At 47.6% G+C, this 19675-nt stretch overlaps 1 protein-coding gene across 5 annotated transcripts in view; it reads right to left on the bottom strand.

The window, feature by feature from the left end:
* The window catches only part of satb1b (SATB homeobox 1b), a 58399-nt gene that overhangs the window by 24840 nt on the left and 13884 nt on the right, over positions 1-19675 (bottom strand). For 3 of the 5 annotated variants that reach the window (XM_062400134.1, XM_062400132.1, XM_062400133.1), the window contains exons 3-8: positions 17061-17237; positions 16144-16270; positions 12491-12614; positions 6822-6933; positions 5715-5792; positions 1862-2361 (exon numbers count right to left, since the gene is read on the bottom strand). In XM_062400134.1, coding sequence (XP_062256118.1) covers positions 1862-2361; positions 5715-5792; positions 6822-6933; positions 12491-12614; positions 16144-16270; positions 17061-17237 — 1118 coding nt within the window. The remainder of the gene's footprint in view (positions 1-1861; positions 2362-5714; positions 5793-6821; positions 6934-12490; positions 12615-16143; positions 16271-17060; positions 17238-19675) is intronic. The other 2 variants (XM_062400136.1, XM_062400135.1) reach the window with 1 other exon arrangement.

The raw sequence follows: 19675 nt of genomic DNA on the forward strand, positions 1-19675 counted from the left end.
CGCCGCTCGGATCCGGATCAGAGCCGCTGAGACTCGCCTGCAGCGCGGGAGTCTTGCATCGGGCGCGGGGCAATCAGCGGATCCTCTGTTTACTTTTCAATGGCGCTCAATTCCAATCATTACGGAGACGGAGACGACTCCATTATCAGAGACGTGTGATTGGGCCTTTTCATCGGCTCCTGGCCACACACTGAGCTCACCATCACTCCGCTTCTCTCACCATCAATAGGTGTGATTTGGTAATAAAACAAGGTGACGGAGAAAACATGCTTTTAATTATTTTTTTATTTCTAGTTTCTTTTTTTTCCCTTCCTCTCAAGGGAAAGTGAGTCACGCTGCAAATATGTGCTCGATGTCATTAGGCTATTAAAGTGTAAGCTGCTATATGTGTGTCATGCGGGGGTGTGGTTTCCAGACGAGTGAGGACAGATCAGTCTGAGGAGGAGGAGGAGGAGGAGGAGGAGGAGGAGGAAGACTTCAGGTGAACAAGCATTCACGGGGATGGATTTGTGGCGTTTCTCTTTTTCTGGTTTTTGAGGCGCGTGTCGCGGTCCCGTTGGCGTCGGCAGTTTTCTTATTGTTCTCTGCCATCAACCCATGTTGGTCTATCTTTGTGGTCGATCGCTTTCCGCTCCTCCACCACGAGCAGACCCCCCCCCCCCCCCACACACCTCCTTTTCTTTTATTAACTCAAACTCGTGAAGAAAACACACAACGTCTAATAAATGATCCTCCGAAGGCGACTCTCTGACGGCACATTGGGCTAATTCCTCATATCAGCCACAGATAAGACACACACAGACAGACACACACACACACACACACACACACACACACAGGCTTCCTTTTCAGGGGGGGTTCATGTACATTCTAATTCTAATTGATTCTTATCAGTTTCTGTTTTTTTTTGTCTTCTTCTTTCATACACGGCGAAGTGAATGGAGTCTTAATGAGGTTTGCTGTCACCTCCCTTCAGCCCCCTCTAATACACACTGTACATCTTGAGCCATTATCACCGTCCTCTGTGTGTGTGTGTGTGTGTGTCTGTGTGTGTGAGGCCTCCGACTCCAAGGTGAGACCACTGATTCTGGCACAGAGAGCGCACGCCATGACCGAGCCTGGGTCTGTCACATGGCCGGCTGCCAGCTGCCTTCAAGTACAGTAGAGGTGCGTCATCACCGCAGTGTATGGATGATGATTATGAAAGAGATATGAGACGTGGGAACAGACGGATTCCAATGTCGGGCTGTTGTTAGTTTAAGTTTTTAACGAGCTGTTTAGTTTCAGTCATGGAGAGAAAGAGTTTCATCTGAACGCCGACTTGTTAGAAGACAAAGCTGGACATGCTTTTTAGTTTCCCAGGATGCATCAGGTGACAGGAGGTTCAAGTTCTTCTTTTAGGGGGATTTTAAAAGGTAATTTTTTTTTATGTAGTGAATCATTTTACTACCTTGTGAATGTCTGCGTCAGACCGGGGTATTAAATTGTAGATTAAAAAATTAAATTATGATTAAATTACATTATAAAATAAATTCAATCATCAGTCAACCTGAGATTATGTAGCAAATATGTTTTATGATTATACAAGTCAAGTTTAGAAGTATAGAAAGTCGCTGTGTTCATCATCGAGGTCCCGGAGAAGCCTGGTTCCAGTGACCTGCAACTTCTGATCTAATTTCCTTATCTGAAGATACTGGGTCTCAATCAGCTGCTGAACTAAAGCTTCCTCACGAAGGGGAATCAGACTCATAATTGACATAAAGACGATAATTTGAAGTGACAATTATTTTTGTTTTTCATTTCTTTTGGTTTACAGAGGGAGCTTTACTCCAGCTCACCTGTCCCCCCCCCCCCCCCTCACCTGGGTTCTGTTGAAAGCCACGCGGGCGAAGACGGCCTGAGAGATGCCCGCTCGCTTCAGCTCGTCCCTCACCCACTGGTAGATCTCCATGGACACCTCCGTGTTGGAGCCCAACTGGGGCTCCAGGGGCTTGTTGTGGGAGCTGCGGTTGACTGGTGGGTGGTTGAGGTACTGCTGGGACAGGGACTGCTGCGCCAGTAGCCGGTTCACTGCATACTGCTGGTTGAGGATCTGTGCCATCACGAGCTGCTGGTTGACCAGCTGGGGGCTGATGGGCGTGGACACCAGGCCCGGGTGGTGCATGCCGGGGATCTGGGGCTGCCGGCCTCCTGTCTGACCACCGTGTGATGGTGGAGCGTGAGGCAGCGGCGGCACCGGCGAGGAGGGGGTCTGTTCTGCCGTGCTGCCGGGGATGGGCTGCTGCTGCTGGGAGAAGCCCAGGTGATTGTGGTTGTGGTTGGAGCTGGGGGGGGACAGGTCAGCCAGGCCGTCCATCTCAGCTGGAAAGACAGACGATAACATATTCATGTCAACTCTCGACATCACAAAGAAAACACAGGAGAAAGAGAGGAAGCAGCTGAATGACATGTGCTGGTCAATCTGAAAAATGTGACACTTTAATCTCAAAATCATGACCATAACTCAAATAGAAATTGTGTCTGATCAGACGGATGAATGAAACAGATCTCCTCTGTATCAGATCAGATGTGAGTGAGTGTTAGCGGGTCAGCAAACATTCCAGTGGATCCGCCAACGACCGGTTAAAAAAAGATGTTAACGCAGATAAAGAGGTCTCATTGTGTTGACCTGTGTCTCCCACAAGCCATGCCTTGGAAATTAAGTTCAGAACGTCTGGCCTCATCACGAGCAAAGAAAAAGAAATGTTGGCAAAACAGTGGAGAGAGTGTGTGAGACTGTGTGTGTGTATAAGAACAGGATTAATGTGTGTGTGTGAGTGTGTGAGAGTGTGTATCCACAGAGGAGCAATGCTGATAAATCAGATTCTCTCTTTACATCCTTAATTCTAAAATAAGGACCACGAGCCCGACAACATGACACTTTTAGGGGAGGGTGGTCTAAATATAAATGTAGGGAGCAGCGAGCGGAGACGGGAGGAGAACATCAGAGGATGTGGTGTGTAACCTGAACAGAACGGACTTAAATAAAAACCCCTGTGCCGTCATTTAATGGCGTTTAAGAGATTTTAGCGGCATCTCTGGCTTTGGGAATCTTTAAGACCATAATGGCTGCCGGGGAATATTTTAACACCGGTCTAAATGATGTGCTCAGAGAACGAAAACAATGATTTAACTTTCAAAGTGCTACCCACAGCGAAGGGATAGAGCAGCTGAATGTTTTGAGGTTTTTCTTGAAGGAATCCACATATGCCGAGACTTCTTTTTTTTTGCGTGCACCGAGCCGAGCGAGCGCGTGAGGGGGCAGCGATTGAGGATTCACACGGAGGGCAACATTAACACCTCAGAAGTGAGCTGCGGCCTCCACACTGCACAGAGCAGCAGCGTATGAGATTTTGAAAAAGTGTAAATGGCTGCTACGAGGGTTGACGGTGTGTGGGGTGTGTGGGGTGGGGGGATGCATTTCATAAACTGAATTTTTTAGCAGATGAAAGATTAAGTGCATGGATGTTTTCCAAAAATATCCACAATAATCGTGTGTTTTTGAGCTGCCTGTTTCTTAACTGTCAGTAAAGCACAAAACGCACGGCCAAGACGGGTCTATTGAGCGTTTGTCGAAAAACAAATGCTGCAGGAGAGGGGGGTGGGTGGGGTGGGATGGGGGGTGGGGGGGTGGGAAAGAAACAAAACAAAACAAAATCTTGGTAATAATCACATCTCTTCCCATAATCCCTGGCATTCCCTGGCTCTGATGGTATGGCGCGCCTATTCACTCGTATGTGAATGTGTGCATTTCTTGTGTGTGTGTTTGTGTGTGTGCATATCCCTTGCTCGCACAGACTGCTGGGGGGCATGCTCACGACACACAAACACACAGGCACACGGAGGCATTTCCATGCAAATTGAAAAGAGAAGGGGTGACAGAGGAGCATGGCAGGCCCTGGGAGAAAAGGGGCTGCCACAGAAGCGGGAGTCCTCATGTGGAATCCTGCCACAAAAGAGCCCCGGATTAAACACACAATGGGAATGGGATGTGGGCTGAGGGGAGGGAGGGAGTGTGCGCTTGTATGTGACAGTGAGTGAGAGAGAGGGAGAGAGGGAGTGAGGGAGAGAGAGAGAGAGAGAGGGAGACACACACAAAGTGACCTAACTCCCTCTCCCGTGTTGGCGTCCCTGCCACGTCAAAAAGAAACAACAACACGCTCGCTGGCGGCCGGCTGCAGCCCCTTCAGCTGGCACAGCGGGGGGGGGGGGGGAAGGAGGGTGTCTGCCAGCACCTGGGGGGGGGGGGGGGGGTTACCAGGTACCCGTTCCCCCCGACTTCAGGCTCGAACACACAGAGTGGCAAAGTAAATGCAGAGTCACACGTGACGCTGCGGCCAAACCACAAAGGGACGACCTCGGCAACCCCCCCCCCCCACCATCCCACCCCCCCGCCCGGCCTTCATACTTGGCATTTCTGCAGCTCTTGCTCCTCCTGCCATTCGTGGCCACGTGCGCGGAGCCGACAGCAGCTCGTCATGAATATTGAGGTTCGAGGAGTTGCCGCGGGTGTGTGTTGGGCACCTGATGCTCGTGTGCCAAGGTTTTTTTGTGTGTCTGAGGTTTGGCTCACATGACACGAGGAGCGACCAGAGTTTGTGTGTAAGCACATCTTGAAGTGTTATCACTGCCTCCGTGTGCAGAGTGTTTCCTTCTTATCAGTCGCTGACGTCCTCGGATAGAACGATACAACAACACATTACAATCAACAGTGTAGCAGGTCAGGCTTTTGTTTCTTAGTCACAGGGGGGTGGGGGGGGGGCAGATTCAGGGTTACTCCAGTTGAGAAAGGATTGTCAGCCCTGTTTTGTCCACTTGGTGTTTTGCTAATTTCACACGGTGGCTGTGTTCACGTTGCCATTCAGGGCCCAGTGTGATTAAACATTAAAATGATCTCATATAGGAGCCCATGGGGATGGTGGCCCTAAAACCAGGTGGAGAGAGAGGCATCGGTATATTGAGGCACCGAGAAGCAGTTGTACAAGAAAAATCTGTTCTGAGGTCAGTTGTGAAGAGTGATTTATCTATATAGTAATAATAAATGCGTAAATAGCCGAATGAACACTGCACATATATCGAAAAACACTTTCTTACGATCTTAGGGGGAATGGGAGATCCCACTCCGATTGGTTTATTGAATGTCAAACCCAAACACACTAGTAATCAACTAAGAAGCTAAGCTAACAACTTTAAACATGTCCCAATGCTAAACTAGCCCAGGTCGATTCAGACACGTCCCAAATGTGCCTGTGTTTAAAAAGAGCCTTTCATGTGAAGGGTGGGACCAGGACGGATGATTCAAAAGCTTCATTCTAAGTTAAATTATAGATTGAGAAAAATGTTTAATTCTAGACTACACGCAAACAGTTATTTTTTATTTAATCGTGGCTTTAAAGCAGCGTCTGAGTTTTAGGATTAAAAATAAGATTATAGTTGAGATCTGGATATTTAATACTGAGCAGAGAGGGATTGAGGAAGAGATGCAGCTTCTCACAAAGGGTGAGAAAATAACATCTCGGCTTGAGTGGTTCTGTTTAAGGTTGCAGAAAGCCTCCAGGAAATTCATCTATGCCATTGCCCTGTCCTCCAAAGTGAAAAAAAAAACAAAAAAACAAGAGTGTTGGTGTGTGTAGGTGTGTGTTTGTGTGTGTTTGTGTGGCCGTGTTGTGACATACCTAATGCATTGGCACGCGGGCTCTCACGGAGGACACACGTACCCAGGTAGCCCTCAAGCTGGGAGGGTTGGCGCATGCCTGCACAGTTGGATGGCAGGTCACGCACATGCATACACACACACACACAAACACACAAACACGCAAACACACAGCAGAGAGAGTAGATGTGTGAGGAAAAGAAACACCAGGTTAAGGTTTTTTCTACTTCTATTAGCTCTCAGCCACTCCAGCAGAAACACGACAGGGCAGTTCCCACTTTTAAAGGAACATAAAAAACAGATTTAAATAAAAAAATAAAAAAGCTATTGTGACAGAAACAGTGTGGGAGTATGCAAGAGAATACACGAGTACAGCAGGTCTGAAGTAAATCACGTTCCCAGCGTTAACAGAGGAAGAAAAAACAAAAACATCAGATAAGATGTGATCACAACGCGCTGTTTGCATGGACGCCGTGAGAACATTCTCGATATCACATCTCATGTGTCATCGCTGCAAGCGGCAACACACTGGAAAAGTACAAAAAACAACTAAACAAAGATTGTTTAACAGATTGTTTCCAGCTAATATCTGAAGATTAAAGTGTGTTACCAGCTCTGCAACATGGGGGTGATCTGCTTAATCAGAAAAACCTTATATATATGGGACTCCTATCTGGCATCATATAACCTCATTTCCTGGCAGGTCAAAGGGGAATTTTTTTTTTAGATGCTATAAAGAATGCTTTGTTAGAGCGATGATAAGGAAACATAATTGAATTTCGGACTAGGCGTTGGCCGGTTGAAGCCATCGCTGCTTTTTTTTTTGTTCACGGAAAACAAGAGTTAAAAAAAAAAAACAGGCCTCAGCTTGATTCCAGCATCGGTGTTGGTTAGAACAATAAGGGATAAATTAAAGATAACACCGTGTTCAACTGAGCAATCCTGAATTATTAGATAACAAGATAAAAATGTATTTCTGCCTCGTGCAGCAGCAGGAAGACAAAGAGGCGGCTGGTTAGAGAACATATTGTAATGGTGACTGGTGTGTGTGTGTGTGTGTGTGTGTGTGTGTGTGTGCAAAGAGACAAAAGTGTGAGCGCCATACTTTGCGCCCCTCCGTTTTGCTTACCCATCATATCTTTTGTCTTCTTGAAATGTTTATACCAGCGCCCAAATTCCTGACACTTCGCCGCCGACACATTTGCATAGTAAGTGCTGTTCACAATGGAGGAAATCATACTCTGAAAGAGAGAGATTGATTGAGAGAGAGGGAGAGAGAATGAGAGAGGGACTTTGGATTCTCATTGTGGAAAAAAACAGACATAATATTAAAGCTTGTGAAACATGCAGTAACACTGTAGCTTGTCAAAACAAATAAAAGATCGGGGGACGTGGCAGCACCCGGCAGTGGAGAGAAAGGAAACACACAGAAAACTGAAAAAGCGTCAGACATGCAGAAATTTCCCATATCGTCCTCTAAAGGTAAAACAAATTAAATCAAACAAGGCTTTATCTGTTCTTTTTTATCAAATGCCGTTGAGTTTGTTTGAAGGTTGTTGTTTTTTTGTGTGTTTTTTTTTGTGTGTGTTTCAGAGCGCTTGAATTATGAGGTCAACTGAGTTCCTACGTGTGTGTGTGTGTGTGTGTGTGTGTGTGTGTGTGTGTGTGTGAGACATGGAGAGCAGACGGCAGCAGAGATATTTACCTTCACAAAAAGAAAAGAGGAAGATAACAGCTTATTGAATATCAGCATCTGGGGAGTCGGGTGATGTAAACAGATAAACCTCCTTTTATATTTGTTCAGCTCTTTATTTATACAATCTGTTTAAGACGACGACTTCAAGCAGATTGAGGGCCGCTCTGAGCATGTCGCTCTACACCCATCCCTCCCTCCTCACCCGACTCTTTGCCCTCTCTACCTTCACTTCAACCATCCTCCTTTCGCCTGAGAAAAAACACAGCTTTTGTGTTTTCTTTCCCCCCCCGCCTCCTTCCAGTTTCATTAAAATGAATGTTTTAACACCTTGGCGGCCTCCGGGCGAATAGTGCGGTTGGTGCAGGAGAAATTGTTTTTGATTGTTATAAATATTCAAAAGAACCATACCATCTGTTTTCAAATTACAGGTATGCCATCTTTATCATTTTCTGTAATATATGCACTCGGAAGGATGGCAGGGGGAACCTTCTGGCAGAGCAGCATGGAGGTGGGAGCACAATGAACAGGTTGAACTGGGTGATACTGCTTCTCTGGCTCCAGCGTCTCACACAACAAAACGCAGGGCGGCAGCTGTGGCGGCCGGAAGTCGCGTCTCACTGACCTTTGAACTTCTGACCCCCCCCACCCCTCCGTGAAAACCGTACGCACCGTACGTGACGGCAACACGTGTTGAACAACAACACAACACAATCGTGTGTAGATCGTTTGAGGAGCCGGAAGGAGGAAGATGGACAATTCTCACTTCAGTTAAAAGCTAAAAGCACCACTTTCACCAGCTTCTTGTGACGGCTCTGTTGAAAACTGGACTTCTGGGGCCAACAACACCACACATAGAAGCCAGAGCTCCCAAAGACAATGACTGTGCAAGCTGACAACTCTTAGTGCCAAAGTATTAAAATGCAAATAAGAGAAAAACCAAAAATACAACGAGGAAGTATTCCCTTATCTGTTAATACTTATACGTGTAAACCACGAATCCTCCCCTGACTCTGGTTGTACCCGCTCGCACCAGGTTGAGTCAGCTCGGCTGCTTCTTGTCACACCCACTCAGCCACTTCCTAATTTTTGTGAAGTCAAATATAGGAAAGCGAGGCGCGAGAGGAGTCACGTTGGTGCCTGAGTGTGAATTTGTGCTTCGTGCTGTCGTGAAGAAGAGGTCTGCACGTGAACCTGCTCTGTAAAGCAGAGCAGTCTTTTATAGGTGCATTAAAAAGGCCTCAGTTCAATGAAGAGCCGGATGGAGTTCACGTCGGGGGTTGAGATGAAAGAATTGCTCCTCTAATGGGGTCAGACTGCTACGCTCGAGGCTGCGGCTGCTTCTTTTGGACTCGTGCAAACATTAGGAAACAGCGAGTGCAACAGTTTTAAAAGGAGAACTCCAGTTCATCCGTCACGATGCACTGAAGCTGTTGAACCAGGTTGTGAGAACCAACTCCCGAGTCGAGGATCCACGAGGAACCCACGAATCTGAAGTGAGAGGAATTCTCCTTTAAGTGGAGGGGATAATGAACTCCTCTCCTCCTGCCTGCCATGTTTTATTTACAGTATATCTGGGCTAAAGCAGCTCCAGGCAACAAACAAGAGGCCTGCAGAAGATGGTGTGCCTCTCTCCCTCTCTCTCTCTCTCTCTCTTCCTCCCCATCTCTCTCTCTCTATCTCCCTCGCTCCCTCTTTCTCCGCCATCTTTGACACAGATGTTCTAATAAACGCTCCTCATTAATCAGCCCTCTCCCTCAATACATCACTCTACCTCTCACAGGGGGCCCCGGCGTGTATGTGTGAACGAAACAATGCACTCACACACACACACACAGACACACAGACACACACAGACACACACACTCCTGTTCTCTCTCCCCTGTGCTCCGCCACACACACATTCATCCGCACTAAGTGAAATCAAGCAAATAACCAGAGTCTCTGCTGCCACTGCGGTGCCAGCAGGAGGACTGTGCTAGGGCTTGTCAACAGGTAGCATGGCTCTGTGTTTTCATGTGTGTGTGTGTGTGTGTGTGTGTGTGTGTGTGTGTGTGTGTGTGTGTGTGTGTGTGTGTGAGTGTGGACCCTTTAAGTGATAGCCATCTGCAGCACAGAGAGCTTATCAGCTAGACCAGGAAGTGGCACTGGGCTACTATCGGTCCCCAACATCTACTCTACACCCCATCATGGGAGACAGGAAGAGAGAGAGAAAGGAGAGTGGGTGAGTGTACGTGTGTGTGTGTGTGTGTGTGTGTGTGTGTGTGTGTCAGAGAGTAGTGGTGCAGCAGGCAGGTACTGTGTGAGCACCCAGCTGCCAGCGTTAGAAAGTGGTGCATACACCGGCAAATGCAAACACACACCGAGCACAACCCCTGCAGATAACACACACTTGGTGCAGTTACACCAAAGCACACTTGTCAATAAACACAAAAACACACACACGCACATACACACACACAAAGACACACATTCCAACTTAGCCTGATGTCTTGAATAAGCTGGGGAAAACGCGCATCCCATTTGCAACACTGTGCCTCGTCTCTCGCCAACATCTAACACAGCTCAATTATGGCGCATATCCACCTCAAGTGGGGTGACCCCCCCCCCTCTCTCTCCCTTCAATGTAACACACACACACATGCACATGCACACAGACACACACACACTGGCAGCCAGGTTGTGCCTATGGCAGCTGAGGTGGTGAAGGCCTGCAAAGATGGCATTTTGATGACTATTCGCTGCTACGCAACGCAGCAGCTGGTGCATCAGGGGCCGCCCAGTGAGAGTGAACGCGGGGGGGGCAAGACGAGGTGGTGGTGGCAATGGGAGAAGAGTGGGGTGAGGTGGAGGGAATCTCGTTTGTTGCCATAGTTTCTGAGAAGATGGGCAAGGGGGTTTGCCGAGCTCGGTAGAGAGATAGAAGAAAACGACCGAGCCTGTTCGGCAGATCCAGAATCAGAATCAGGGAGTTTTGATTCTGTTGGATTTTATTTAAATTTTTTCTCTCCGAGCTGGAAACTGAGAATCTCTAAGTGAGCTTCACGTTCGCCCGGGTCAGAATCAGCTCCTCCGGCCGATGGGCATCAGTAAATACATTTCCCACCTCGTGTCACTCGTAGGCCAAACACACGAGGCACGACAAAAGAATGAAACTAAATGTTTGACAAGGCGCGGGACAAAAGCGCCATTTCACAAAATCCCCCCCCCCCCCCCCCCCCCCCCCTCCTGCCGCCCGCCCCTCTCTGCTCGGCTGCCCCTCCTCTCCCTCTCTCTCTCTGTTCGGAGCCCTGTTCAGAGGTGGGCTAATTCTCTTTCACTCACTCACTGTAATTCTCTCATCTGTTAACCTCTCTTTTGGGCTTCGGGATTACGCTGCAGAATATCAAGGAAACACTAATCCTAAAAAGGTGCCAATCCTCTGCCCCCCCCCCCCCCCCTCCTGCAACACCCCCCCTTCCCTCCCCTCCCGTCACATCCGGGGGTCATCTCCTCGAATGTGACGACCAGCCTCAGGAAGCGTTCGGGTTCGGGAGGAGCACGCCGCCGCGCTCCGGGTGCAGCGGGCCACACGACACCCCGCAGAGTAACAGATGTCAAACACCATCATGGCGGCCATGTTTGAACAAGGCACACACACAGATACAAGTACATCATCAGGCTGTGAGGTAGCAACAGAGCAAAGCTGCCAGTTTCTCTTAAAATTACAAATCGGAGAAACTGGATTTTTGCTTTGACGTTTGCTGATGTAAAAAACAGATCATACAATTATAAAAAAAAGGGGCAAAATATCCCAAAGCTGAAATTAATTTGGAGTGAAGCTACACTTTCTGCATGGCGGTAGATTTGGATTTGAGTCGTGGACCAAACTGTCAGAAACAGATTCGGTTCAGGATATTTCCAGGACCAGGTTTCGTCCTCGCTGGAGAGCGGAAACAATCTTCTGTTTAATTTGAGACTGGTGTGTATGTGAAAATAGCAAATGTGTGTCTGAGGAGGAGTGTGCGTGTCTGTGTGTGATCCTCAGAGCTCGCGTGTGCTCTCTTCTGAGCCGTCTTCACATATGGACCGTAAACAGGGTGATTACCAGACCGGGCTGGGCTCCGCCTGAACGCCACCCAGGGACTCTTTACATCATCAGCGCACTGCTCATGCCCGGCTAAACACACAAACACACACACACACACATATACTCACACAGCAGCCGCTCACACACACACGTACGCACACTGCACGCGAGGGTCTCCAGGTGACCATACGGTGGCCTGGGAGGAGAGCTGGCTTCATACCGACGGCTCCTACGCACAGGCTCGGATCTAAACACACACTCACACCGGCTACGCTCTCAGATATACAGTTTGTCCTGTAAGTTGATATACGTTTCACAAACACAGTCAAAGCCAGCACACACAGAAGCACACACAGACACACACCCAGACACACTCAGACATACACACATTATTGGCCCCTGTGAGAGATATACTGCCGTTTCATTCCATTCACTCCAGAGCTGCCTCTGATGATATACTGACCACACCGCCTGTTAATACAATATCTGAGCTAGTGCTTTCTATCCAACCTTCCCAGCCGACACACACACACACACACACACAACAAAAATAACCGAATATAACACCTAACATGTGAACGCACATATCTGCCGGTGTCTGATGCAATGAAATGTTGAGAATGAACCAAACCAGGAAGAAAAAAAAACACAAGGAACAAAAACAATCCAGATCATTCTGGGTCCCGGCCAATGTTTATCTAACAATAACCATACGTTCAACAACACCTCTGCTTTTTGGCTGCCGTTGCCTACTAATCTTTGTGCGTGTGTGTGTGTGTGTGTGTGTGTGTGAGGGGCAGTACAAAAAAACCCAAACAGAAATCATGCAGCAAACAATAGACAATAGCCATTGATTTGGATTTTCTATGTGGATTCTTCCCCCCCCCTTGAATCAAACTCAGGGCATTTGATAAAGTAAAGGATAGAAGACAGAGGTGATGGCGACAGGGTTTGTTCTGTAGTGTGTTAATGTAGCAAGGCAGTGGGGTTGGGCTTTTGTCTTTTTGTTTTTAATAAGCAGACTGGGCTTCAGCACCTGTGATAAGGGACATTCTTTAGCCAGAGAGCTCTGATTCATGTCTTTGAGTAACTCCTTGAGGGCGTTTCTTACTGTAGAGTGGCTCCATTGCTCAGGTGGCAGGTCCTCCAGCTTAGGACAACTGTGGAGAGAGAGAGGAGACATAGGGGGGTGCGGGGAAGGAGGAGGTCAGGGAGATAGAGGGGGAGGCAAGAGGGAGGAGGAGAGAGAGAGGGATGCAGAGAGAAGGGGAGAGAATGAGAGACAATTCAGATGAGGAGACGGAGACAGAAAAGGAAAGCCAGCAGCCCAGATGCTCTCTCAAATCAAATGATAAAATAAAAAAATGATTTAACCTGACTGTTTGGATGTTCATCATAAAGTGAGAAACACGATTATAACATCTTTAATTCTGCAAATAAATTTGACCTGCACTATAATTTCCTCTTCTCACTCAATGTGGTCAAACAGACACAAATCATTTAAAATCATGAATAGAAAAAAAGGGAAGACATGTCTTTTATCAATGTACAAAAACATCGAGTGCTGAATTTTGAATTTTGCAAATTAATTATTCAGTTAATTAGTTCTTCCTGTAACTCAGCTTAGTCCATTAAACGTCACAAAAATAGAAACAAATCACAAGTTATCAAAAAACCCAAATTGAAAATGTTAAATTACAACAACAATCACAATCCCAGAGATGACAATAAAAATGCTGCAAATTCTCCTCCCATAAGGAACCAGTGAACGTTTTATGTTTTCAACGTTTATTTCCGCAATTAATCAACGTTATAAATCGAGTGAAATCAAAATTGATTAATTTTCCGTTGATCGACCCGTCGACCAATGAAACGCTCCTCGACACAAAGGGTGTAACACAATTGGGGTTGTTGGCGTGAGCGCGGTCCCTGTTTTATTGATGAATTATGGGTAAATCCCTGAAACGATCAGATAGGTGGAGAGCGGGGGAGACGGAGAGAGAGAGGAAAACCAGAAAGAGAACGAGAGTCTGAACACACACGGGCCCTTGCTCGCCCTCCCTGCTGCAAGCGCCCCTCCAAGACAGACAGATTTCATTTGGCGCATCAAGCAGATGCATCTGGAGATTGCTCTGTCTCTCTCTCTCTCTCTCTCTCGCTCTCTCCTGTGTGCCTGCCTCGCTCTCTCCCCCCCTCTCTTTCATATTCTCTCCCTCTCTCTCTCTCGTTCTCTCTCTCCTGATTGTTCTGATTAGTTAATTACTTTATACAACACATCTGCTGGATTGATGCATGAATTATACATTAGCTGCATGTGGCGACTATTATTTCGTGTTACTTCTACCTTCCTGGCTCGTTGTGCTCGGCACAAACAATTTAAGGTGTTACTGGCTAGGTTTCTGCGGCAGTCGGGGGTTTTGGGGGGGGATTGGAGGGATGGCGGGTTGGTGGCGGGGTGGAGAGAGAAGGGGAAAAACAAATACAAAACAATAACAACACTGACAACAATATGCAGCAAAAAATCCAAATAGATTTATGTATCAAATGGATAAATTGGTTTTGCTGTCAGGTAGTGCTCCTGTCGCTAACGCCAGGAATTCAGCTCCATTCAGCTTAGAAAATAGAAATATATTTTACGCGGTATTGGGCGACCGAGCCGAGCGCCCGGTTTGCACTCCACGTGTGAGAGAGAGAGAGAGAGAGAGAGAGAGAGAGAGAGAGAGAGAGAGAGAGAGAGAGAGAGACGTATGTATCGCTGCATTACTTTCCGGTAAAAACCTGTGTCCGTAAATCTGTCAGTTGGCGGCGTCGGGCAAACGTTACGAGCGAGGAGGTAGCGCCGGGATAGAAGAAGGGGGAAAGCGTGGAGCGTTCCCGAAGCTAACATCTGCTCGTGAGGGAAAACACACGGCCTCTCTCACACACACACACACACACACACACACACACACACGCACACAAACAATGGATTTTCCAGAACACCTTAGACTGCTCCAGCAGCCAGAGCCTCTGGGGAGAAGGAAGTGAACAAGAGGAGGGAAGGAGGAAAGGAGGCAGAGAGAGAGAGAGAGAGAGAGAGAGAGAAAGAGAGAGAGAGAGAGAGAGAGAGAGAGAGAGAGAGAGAGAGGGGTAGTGGAGAAAGACAGCTATCTGTGCATTCAGGGTTAGCAATGCCGGAAATAAACACAACCTTCTGTACGCTGAGAGGTGGACGCGTGCACGTCAATGTGTGTGTTTGTGTGTGTGCATGTGTGTACGCTCAAGAGTGTGTGTGCTTGACTGGTGAGGGCGGCGGGTGGTGTTGGTGGTGGGGGGGAGAAAGAGGGAGAGAGCAGGAGGAGAGAGGGAACAGCTCTCCAGAGGGTTGCAGAACACTGGGTTAGCGTGCAGCTGGCACAAGCCTCCACTCAGCTGGGTGTGTGTCTGTGTGTGTCTGTGTGTGTGTGTGTGTTTTGAGTCTACGAGCACATACGAGCCGGTTTCTGTCTATATCTATAAACGCTTGTGCGCTCTCACTGTGTGTATAAATACAACGGAGCCTCACACCTACAGAGCAGCATTTAGCCGACAATATGGAGAGTGATGGCAGTCGACAGCGAGCGCTACCCAGTCGGTGAGGGACGGTTCCAGCTTGTTAGGTCTTCTGCTTTAGTATCACGACATGCTGTATTCGGTATTCAGAAGAAATATAGTTCACTTAAAATAGCCGGTGCAGCCTCAGGTTTATTTATCGTACTATTTCAGGTGAACAACCTGGTATTCATCTGTGGTCGACTCATTTTTAGCCGCGAACACTTTTCCAGGTTTCCAGCCACGTTCACTTTGCTACCGTGCAACGAGCCGAGGCTAAAAAATAACACTCTTACTTTATTATCATATTTCTTTTAAGTTTGGTCCCCCCTACATCCCCCCAATTCAAAACAACAATCGCAAATCTCTCGACTGCAAGGATTCATGGTGACTGCGTTTCCATCGATTTAACAAATAAACCAATCCCATCGCCCGGAGAAGACGTTTTCTCTATTTTTCTCTATTTTTTTTGCATTTCCTTGGAGATGTGAGTGTTTTGAGTCTCTGTGAATGAGTAATAAAGCTATTCTCAGTATCAAACATGCAGAGGGCATTGGTAGATTGGCGCCTGCCTCGGCTGCAAGTAGATATTAATAAATGGAACTGTGCCTCTATGGGTATAAATGAAAAGAAATACACACACGTTTTAACTTGTGCACAAACACACAGGGGACTTGTGAGAGGAGGGTTAGGGTTGTGACTCAGCGAAGCACTTTATGTTGGGTTTTATTCTAAATGATTTCACTCACAGAATCGAGTTATTTAGTGGCTTCTAGAGGAAGTTTTCAAATAAATTAAGAGGATTGAGGTCCTTTAAGAAGTCGCAGTGGTCAGTGAGGAGGTTCTAGAGGTTAACTAAGAGTCTCTAAGGTTTCTTTTGGAGGCTCTACTGGTCACTGAGAAGGTTCTACGTAGAATTTTAGAAGGTTTAGCGATGAGTAAGAAGGTTGTTATGGTTCTTTTGGTTCTTTATGGGGATCTTCGGGTCAGGAGGTGTCTAGATAGCCTGTAAGGGAACGTAGGGTCCCTTACAGGGGGACAAACATTAACGGGGGGGGATTTTGCAGTGATGCATTTGTCAATGTCCCCCATTAACAGAGTTCTGTGTGTGTGTCCTACCTGTGGAGCTGGATCTTAAGCGTGACCACGTGGTAGACGTCCTGCAGCATGTCGGCCACTGTGGCATCCGGTGCGTCTGTCACGTATGACAGGGGGACAGGGTTCCACTTCCCCACCTGAATCATGCCTGAGAGACGGATTGTGCAGAAAAACACAAACACGGGTCAACGATCGTGACTCACATGGACACAGATGAAAAGTTATGAAGCTTTTTCAATCGCGAGGCTACAGGTCGCCCCCCCGGCACGTTCCCGGTGACACGGGAGCATCCGTACAAACTTTATTTGTTACTGAAATCACAACAACTTCGTCAGAACTTCTGCTGAGACTTCCTTAAAGAAAGCAGCAACCCACACAGCAGGAAGTGAGGAGGGATACTGCTCATGGGAGCAGTGAAATAAGATTTGTGTTGATGTGTGTTTGTGTGTGTGTGTTGAAGTGTGATGGACAGGCTATAATAAAAGAGCATGCTAAGAGGCACCTTGAAACCGCCACCCTCGGCCTGCGTGTTCTCCAGTGCAATTAGCAGACCCTTTCCTCCGCCGGCCCCTCCCACCTACTGAGTCACCGAGTGCGTGTGTGTATAAATGTATACTGTACTAGTGTGTGTCTGTGTGTCTGTGTGTCTGACTCGCTGAGAATGTGAATGTGCACGTAAGCATTTTTAGTGGGTAAGCCTGTGCGTTGAGACTGTGTGGGAATGTGTGTGTGTGTGTGTCTTCTGTCTGGGATCAGTGTCAGGATGTGTTACTGTGGCCTCAGATCTGCAGGCACTGGGCTCTCATGGTCACAGACTGTGTGAGTTTGAGTGGGCGCACTGGTAGCAGGTCGGCAGAGGACCGGCGTACAGAGGACGTTAATGAGCGTCAGAGGGACACGAGGGACGAGAGAAGACAGACGAAGAGACGGTGGTTTACCTTTGGCCTGAGCCGCCGAGCTGTGGGAGTAGCCCAGTGACAGCAGGGCCATCTCAATGAGCTGGTTGAAGAGCATGTCCTTACGCACCAGGACGAACTCGGCGTGCTCCTCCTTGCTGTCGAAGTCCATGGGGTTCTCGTAGTGCTCGACCACACAGAACACGGGCAGCATGTTGCCTGAGGACACACAGGGACACACACATGTGTTAACTTTGACCTTCAGTAGTCGGTTGTGTTTCACAAAAGGACACAACGGATGATGAGTGGTGATGATTATGTTACGTTGAGGTTGAAGGTCGGGGGGGATTATGTGTAAGTGAGTGGATTGGTCACCTCTTGGTCTTTATGATAAACTCAAGGTGAGGAATCAAACTGCTTAGGGCCACGATAACACGCTTCCCACCAAGATTACACAAAAACAACTGATGCGATGGAAGCGGGTCGGGGGAAGAACCCATAACCTTGCGGAGCAGATCTGGATCAGGTGTCAGATCCAGGAATTGTTTATTCCCTTTCTTTTAAATTGTGAGATTTAAAAGTTTTCTTAAAAACAATTAACAGCGGTTCGAGTCCCGAGCCACCTCTGCTCCAGGAGGTTAAACTACCCCCCGTGTCAAGAGCGTCTCGGCTGCAAGGTGGAACGAGAAGTCTAAAAACTTCAAGGGACCCAATGTGCAAATATCAAAACAACATCCCTGAAGTGTTAGAGTTCCCCGACACGGGGGCAGCTCGGGCTTCTGAAGCCTCAGTCCGAATAGAAACAACCGCCGGCTATCGAACTTTTGGCCAGCGTCTACCGCTTATACTGTACTTAGCAAATCCTACAGCGTTTACGAGGTGGCCCTGCTGCCCCTCGTTCCCACCGGGCCTTCACCCGACTGTCACCTGGAAACATTTCTCTACGTTCATTGTCCGGCGCCGAATAAAAAAACGAATCACGTTCTAATATATTCCAATCGCTGGCATTCCAGAAGATGTACACAGCTCTGGCAAAACAATCAATAAGCCGACAGATGCCAGGGAATGTGCTGAAAGAGCCGCTTTTCTCCTCCCCTGATTTTAATAGATAAAGATCTAACAATAAAGACTGCTGTGTAGGTTCATTTGGGGGGGATCAATACTGGCTTTGTTTCCAGGGAGCCCGGAGAGGGCTGCTGTAAATATTGTTTCGGGCTGGGACACAATGCCCAGTGTGGGCCCAGTGCGAAGCCTCCGCGGCGGACCGCCCACCTCCATCGGCTGCTTCGCCCTTTACCCGGGAAGAAACTTATTTGAGGAGCAGGGTGGAGAAGAGGGGAGGGGGGGGAGCAATGAGGAGGCTTGGAGGAGCAAAACGCTGCAGGAGGCCAAGAGAAGCAGCGATGATGGAGGGGAGGAATTAGGCTCTCTCAGTCGGAGTGCGACACGTAGATTAAAGGAGCAAATAAGAGAGACGGCTCATCGGAGGACACTCAGCCGCATTCCAAGAGTTCCCGAGTCCCTCGCGCCCAAAGAAAACCGACAAGCCGGCCAAAAACACAAACAGCCGAGCCGCGGCAGCCAAGTGCCATAACAGCCCCGGACCTGCAGCTCCTCAAACTCATCTCCAACCCACTAAAAAAACAACAACAAAAAAAACACACAACCGTAAAAACCGTGTGTTTTTCACCAGACGACACCAGTTATATTAAAAAACTATGTCATAATCTCAAAGTACCCCCCCCCCCCCCCCCCCCCCATGCTTAAACAGCAATGGCTCTTAAAGGACTCAAAACTTTCCCTTAATAAACAAATGGCAGCGCAGGAGGTGCAGCGGCTGGAGAGAGGAGCCGTGACACAGCGCTATGCAGCACGACACGAGGATAACTCTCACAGTGTTCCTCTAATAGCTATTGTCTGGGCAAATAAGTGGGAGTGTGTGTGCAGCATGAGTGTGTGTGTCTGTGTCCTTGTGTGTGTGTGTGTGTGCTGATATGACTACCACTGTTGAAAGGTTTAAGAGTTTTGGAGCACATCAGGGGGCTGTGGTGAGTGGGAGATGGTGTGTGTGTGTCTGTGTGTGTGTGTGGGAAGGGGAATACTTAAACAGCTCTCCTCTTTATGTTGTGTGTTATTCTCTTACACAGATACACACAACACTCGGTTTGTATTCCCTGGCTCTGCTACTACCAGTTAATTTCGTCATTGATCATTTTTTATAAAATGTTTGATTAATTAATGGAACGTTTAGTGTGTGAAATGTCAGAAATCAGGGCTGCTGCTTGTGAACTGCTTGTGAACACTTTCATCAGCAGTTAATCTATATATTATTCTCTCGATTAATTGTTTTGTTTGGAAAATGTCAAGCAAAAAAAAAAGTGACAAACAAACGTTAAATATTCAAATAGTTTTGTCCCGTTAACGGTGAAAAGAGAGAAACAAGCAGCACATTTTGTGTTTCTGCTTCTTGGATGGTGAGTGATTTCCAACAACTAACTAGTTTGGTAAGTGATTAAAAACAGTTAATCGACAAGTTGTTTCAGCTCAGGAACAGTAAGAAGTGCTCCAGACCTCAACGTCCAAAACCAAAATAATAACATTCAATTGAAACTGAAAAAACTCTGACAATCATTCCGTTCAAGCAGCTGAACAAAGCA

This window comes from Platichthys flesus, chromosome 11, assembly GCF_949316205.1.
Source record: "Platichthys flesus chromosome 11, fPlaFle2.1, whole genome shotgun sequence".
Lineage (NCBI taxonomy): Eukaryota > Metazoa > Chordata > Actinopteri > Pleuronectiformes > Pleuronectidae > Platichthys > Platichthys flesus.